The sequence below is a fragment of the Schistocerca nitens genome, chromosome 2, assembly GCF_023898315.1.
Source record: "Schistocerca nitens isolate TAMUIC-IGC-003100 chromosome 2, iqSchNite1.1, whole genome shotgun sequence".
NCBI classification, from domain to species: domain Eukaryota; kingdom Metazoa; phylum Arthropoda; class Insecta; order Orthoptera; family Acrididae; genus Schistocerca; species Schistocerca nitens.
The window spans coordinates 485,939,486-485,946,041 of record NC_064615.1 but is presented as its reverse complement, the minus strand read 5'-3'; the positions used below and the strand labels follow the sequence as shown (position 1 = coordinate 485,946,041).

The window sequence follows — 6,556 nt, the reverse complement described above, 5'->3', positions numbered from 1 at the left end:
AGCTGCATGAAACCAGTCTCAGGACTGAAGACCACAACAACAACACATATGGTAGTACATAGCTTTTTGCAAATATCATTCACATGATCAGACCAGTTTAACTCTGCATCTAGTGTCAGTCCAAGAAATTTGGTCGAGTATTGTTTTTTAATGTATTCGTCACCCATTAAGATTTGGTTTTCATGAGTTTTTTGCCTCCCATGATCAAATTCAATATAGACAGATTTATTTGTGTTTAATTTTAGTTTGTTTTCATTAAAATATTGCAGAATTAAGCCTGCTGCAGTATTGGATTCCACTTCGAGCTGTGAATAGCTTGGATTGCTGCATATTAACGTGGTATCATCTGCATATAAGATAGCTGTTATGGACTGAATATCATTTACATAGATAATAAAAAGAAGTGGTCCTAATATTGACCCCTGTGGAATACCAAAATTTATGTCAGTGGTGTTTGATTTGTATGCTCCCTCTGTAGTGGTAATAGATACAAACTGCTTCCTATTTGTCAAGTAGGACCTCAGTGTTGGCAACAGTGTCAGTGTGCATGTCTCTGTTATTCATTACTTTCTGCGATGTCAGTAATTACCTGTCCAGAGCTCAAAGGAAGTGAGAGGTAAAAAGAGGTAAAAACAGCACTTTTGAACAGAGGCAGTTAGTAATATTTCACCACGAAAAGGGAAGAACATGCTGAGAAATAGCAACATTACTGAATATGAAGAAAAGTACTGTAGGAAACATCATCTGTCGATATAAATATGAAGACAGGACAGAAAATCTGTCACAAATATCCAAGGATATTTGTGAGGAGAGAAGAGAATGCAATATTACAAAAGGTCAAGGAAGATCCACAAATCACAGCTACATGAACTCCCATTGAGGCTGAGGAAGAGTTTGAGAAGATGGCCACTGCTAGCACAATCAGACTAGTACTGTACAGAGAAAATTACCATGGGCAAACTGCCGATAGGAAGAAGAGGCTGCTATTCGCGAGGGAACACATAAACAAGAACATGGAGTGGTAGAATCAAGTAATTTTTTTGGATGAATCAAAATTTAACATATCAGGATTGGATGGATGAATAACGGTCTGGGGACAGCCCAATAAATAGCTGGAAGAAAAAATATGCAGGCTACAGTGAAACACGGGGCCATGTTATGGTTTGGGGTTGTATGTCGGCCCAGGGAGTGGGTGAGATGATCTTCGTTGAAAAAACAATGGATCAAAATGTATACATGCAGATTCTAAGGAACAATTTGAAGAAGAGCGTAGAAAATATGGGGATTGGAGAGAGTCTAAAATTTTAAAAGGACAATGACCCCAAACATACCACCTATGTTGTATGGTTGTGGCTCCTGTACAACTGGCCAGTAGTTGTTAATTCCCCTCCACAAAGTCCGGACATGAATCCAATATAGAATTTATGGGATGTGTTAGAAAGAAATATTCGAAAAGTCCCCTCACAGTCCAAACAGAATGTGAGGAGACGACTGTAAGAAGAATGGGAAAATCTAAGTATTTCGTACTTAGAGAAGCTTGTGAAAAATACGCCAAAATGGCTGACGCAAATGTTACAACATCGCGGTAGAAGTACAAAGTACTAATTCCTCATTATTTCCTAGTTTTTTTAAATTTATTTCTGCACTTTGTCCCAAAACTTTTGCGAAGGCAAATCTATGTTATTTCACGTAAATAAAATTGTATGAGTCATTAAATGAAGTAAAATGTTCAATTTATTGCTCTGTGAACATCCTTCTGTTTGCTGGAATAACAAACATACACTACTGGCCATTAAAATTGCTACACCACGAAGATGACGTGCTACAGACGCGAAATTTAACCGACAGGAAGAAGATGCTGTGATATGCAAATGATTAACTTTTCAGAGCATTCACACAAGGTTGGCGCCGGTGGCGATACATACAACGTGCTGATATGAGGAAAGTTTCCAACCGATTTCTCATACACAAACAGTAGTTGACCGGCGTTGTCTGGTGAAACGTTGTTGTGATGCCTCGTGTAAGGAGGAGAAATGCGTATCATCACGTTTCCGACTTTGATAAAGGTGAGATTGTAGCCTATGGCGATTGCGATTTATTGTATATTGCGACATTGCTGCTCGCGTTGGTCGAGATCCAATGACTGTTAGCAGAATATGGAATCGGTGGGTTCAAGAGGGTAATACGGAACACCGTGCTGGATCCCAACGGCCTCGTATCACTAGCAGTCAAGATGACAGGCATCTTATCCGCATGGCTGTAACGGATTGTGCAGCCACGTCTCGATCCCTGAGTCAGCAGATGGGGACGTTTGCAAGACAACAACCATCTGCACGAACAGTTCGACAACGTTTGCAGCAGCATGAACTATCAGCTCGGAGACCATTGCTGTGGTTACCCTTGACGCTGCATCACAGACTGGAGCGCCTGTGACTGTGTACTCAACGACGAACCTGGGTGCTCGAATGTCAAAACGTCATTTTTTTTTTTTTTTTGATGAATCCAGGTTCTGTTTACAGCATCATGATGGTCGCATCCGTGTTTGGCGACATCGCGGTGAACGCACATTGGAAGCATGTATTCATCATCGCCATACTGGCACATCACCCGGCGTGATGGTATGGGGTGCCATTGGTGTCACGTCTCGGTCACCTCTTGTTCGCATTGACGGCACTTTGAACAGTGGACGTTACATTTCAGATGTGTTACGACCCATGGCTCTACCCTTCATTCGATCCCTGCGAAACCCTACATTTCAGCAGGATAATGCACAATCGCATGCTGTAGGTCCTGTACGGGCCTTTCTGGATACAGAAAACGTTCGACTGCTGCCCTGGCCAGCACATTCTCCAGATCTCTCACCAATTGAAAACGTCTGGTCAATGGTGGCCAAGCAACTGGCTCGTCACGATACGCCAGTCACTAATCTTGATGAATTGTGGTATCGTGTTGAAGCTGCATGGGCAGTTGTATCTGTACACGCCATCCAAGCTCTGTTTGACTCAATGCCCAGTCGTATCAAGGCCGTTATTACGGCCGGAGGTGGTTGTTCTGGGTACTGATTTCTCAGGATCTATGCACCCAAATTGCGTGAAAATGTAATCACATGTCTGTTCCGATATAATATATTTGTCCAATGAATACCCGTTTATCATCTGCATTTCTTCTTGGTGTAGCAATTTTAATGGCCGGTAGTGTAATATGTTTAGTTGCTTATTTGTTATTTCTCACAGTAAATACAAAACTATTCTGTTTGTCCCAAAACTTATGAAAGGCACTGCATGTCTCTTGTGAGCAATGTGCCGTAGTCCGACAACTAATATTCTGAAATATTTGCATGTGTTCTTCACTCGTAGGTTTAATTCGTCATTTCTTTGACAGTAGTTAATAATTAATCTCGTGTGAGAACTTATTGGAGGAAGACAGTAATTATTAACTCCTGTGAACAATGACGGACTTACCGATTATTTTTGTGCACTATGTTAACTGTTTCGAATTCGTTAAATGTGAACTGGTACGTTAAATTTTTGGCACATGCGAATCATTTTGAACCACTGGATTGTGTTGTGTGATTACTGCGCTAGGACAATCTAACAGACTACGAACTGGAGTGTGTAGTAGGTAACAATCAGTTTCCCTTTCATTCGAACTGTATGTGAGACCCGAAACTGGCCGTATCAGTGAATAATTTACACCAAGAATATAATGAAAGTGTTTTAAATCTATCTCTGGTGTCTAGCACAATACGCTATAGAACTAACACCAGAAGAACAGAAGAGGCTTCTGCAGAAGGAAGCAGGTATGTTTCACTACTGACTACACCGACGATTTGAACAGCCGTCCCCCGCACGTCCAGTGTGTATCGACGGCGGCACCCGCTCGAAGAAGCGCGAGAATCTGGACTTTGCTTGGAGGCGCGTCAGGGAAGCTGCTTGCGATAACGCCGCGTGTATTTGCGACGTGAAGAAAGCCGGCCACAGATTTCACTTTGCAGTGGTGGCAAGCGGACTAAAACTGAAATGGTCCTCGCACTTCAAATATCTCTGCTTTTCTTTCGTACAGGATACGCTAGAAGCAAAGGAGCGTTGTTGACGGCGCAGAAATGCATGAGCAGTGAGTACCAGCCGCGTGTGCAAAAGCATCACTGCTTTATCATCCTGTAGCACAACACGTAAACAGTTTTACAAACGATTTCCATGTGTTGGCCGCAAGCGACGCCCGTCAGTTGAGTAATCCATTACTATCTTCATTACATCTTTCAGTGTTCGCAGCAGAAAATGTTAAGGAAATATTTTTGCAGGGACAGTAAACGGTGTTGTTATATTCTTTTTTCCTATCGTCTCTTCTTAAATTGTGGCGGTCAGTAAGTTCTCAAATGATATGAAAACTTACATTCTCAGTTGGAATGTATGTATCATTGTTTTGTGTATGACGGAGCAATGCGTGCGGCAACAATGACAAAGCATAATTTTAAAACCGCTCTTATCCTCCGTCTAGATAACTTTGAAGTTCAGTGAGCTTCCTGTTACCATCTTTCCCCGACAGGCGTACCTGTACAGTTGCTATTACTTCTCCATGTCACATGATAAGTCCGTTTCAATGATTTTTGTTCCAAAAATGACTATAACCCTTCAACTCTAAATGTTCATGGAAAAGAAGTTTGCGTAGCTACGGGTAGTGCAAGGTGTAAAACATTAATAAAATGTTCTCTCGACAGATGTCGGTTTTTGTAAAATTTGACTTGTCAGCATGAAAGATTCATTCACTCGTTCTGCCGTCCACACATCGTACGTTCTGCTGCTGCCGAGTTATTTTATTTGACATAGAAGTTAGCCAGTCGGGTCGTGGCGAGCGAAAATTCGAGTTGCCTGCCAGAAACAGTGTCGCTAACTAAAAATGTTCTTCGTTTGGTTTCCTCAAACCGAACGAACGTAACCTTTATTTATCACTTCCTAAAAAGGCACATTTTAACCGGTGATGAGCATTTGAACTAGTGGTAACTGAAGGACCCACAAACGTGAGATATCTGTGTATCACTGCCGTTTAGGGCGGGCAGGTACTTCAAATTGCGCCCGCAACAACCTGATTGGCTAACTTCAATGTTAAATAACACGGAAACGGCGCAACATATCGAATTATTTTCTTAACAATTACCACAGCACGATCTATCCTGCAACAATCTTATAGGCTTTCCAGACTGTTTCTGACTACCTTGTATACGCATATTAGGAGTAAACAGCTACTTTGATAAAGACCGCCGGCCGCGGTGGTCTAGCGGTTCTGGCGCTGCAGTCCGGAACCGCGGGACTGCTACGGTCGCAGGTTCGAATCCTGCCTCGGGCATGGGTGTGTGTGATGTCCTTAGGTTAGTTAGGTTTAAGTAGTTCTAAGTTCTAGGGGACTTCTGACCTAAGATGTTGAGTCCCATAGTGCTCAGAGCCATTTGAACCATTTGAATTTGATAAAGACCACTGCTCGTTCTCCATTACTACCCTGATCTGTTGCGTCAAAAGAAAGCATTTATGTAACGTTACACAGACCACTATTAAGTATCTGCATACAGGCAAGGTGAAGATCCACCTCGTACAAGTATTAAGATTTACGCGAAATTTAAATCCTTGAGTCCAAATATTCCAATAAGATGTTGGAGTGGCTAATGAAGTATTCTTTTACTTGTATATATTTGGGGATTTTCAGATCCCTGACTTATGTATACCGGAACTTTTGCACCAGAGCATAAAACTCCAGTCCCGGATCTACAACATTTCCTAACCGGATCAAAAACGCGATAGTGGCGCACCCCTCCCCGCCCCCCACTCCATCGAGCGTTTGAAATAGAACATCAAAATTTTAAAAATATATATTTTTCAAAAATATGTTCTTTTTGTAGCGCACATCTTTCTGAAGAGTTTGATATACAAAACATTTATGTTCGAGGAAATTTAAGTCATGTTATTTGGTCTTACGTGTGCCAAAATGCAGTGCCTCGCCTCCGCACACATTTTTCGATCGCACGTCGCTGTATTCAAACCTGTATATTTTGTAATATTCAGGACAGTGGAAATTAAAATGTCCCTCTCCTACTCCCAATCGGCCGATTTGACATGCTGCCTCCCTTAATACAATTGGAACTGGGAAAATAAGAGCTCTTCGGAAAATTTGCACTCTTTATTGCCTATTAGCTAATAACTCTCTCTTTTGTGTGATATAAAATTAAATATAGGATGCATAAAACCAGTAAAGGGAAGAGACAAGCAAGAAAGTACACATTTCTTCAATCCTTATGTCCCAGCATTTTTGACTTTCTATCCTGCTACAACTTTACACGACGTCATCTCCTTTCTGTGAAAGAATCTATTACCTCATCAAAGTTCGTGGAACGTTTTGCTACATGAAAAATCAAAATATCGTCTAATACTAAAAAAGCTGTTAACACGAATAGTACAGGTGTGGTTTCTCGATTTGATCATGTCTATTTTGTCATTGTCTGCCACCTAAAACGAAATAGGCCTCTCTCATATTGCACCAATCGTAGCACACGCCAAATAAGCGAGAC

General features: G+C 41.5%; 1 protein-coding gene across 1 annotated transcript in view; it reads left to right on the top strand.

Annotated features, from left to right (window-relative positions):
- The first annotated feature begins 3,962 nt into the window (after nt 1-3,962).
- Nucleotides 3,963-6,556, top strand: part of LOC126234456 (enoyl-CoA hydratase, mitochondrial-like) — a 91,303-nt gene continuing 88,709 nt past the window's right edge. The window contains exon 1 of the mRNA XM_049943149.1: nt 3,963-4,113. Coding sequence (XP_049799106.1) covers nt 4,020-4,113 — 94 coding nt within the window. The 5' untranslated portion in view covers nt 3,963-4,019. The remainder of the gene's footprint in view (nt 4,114-6,556) is intronic.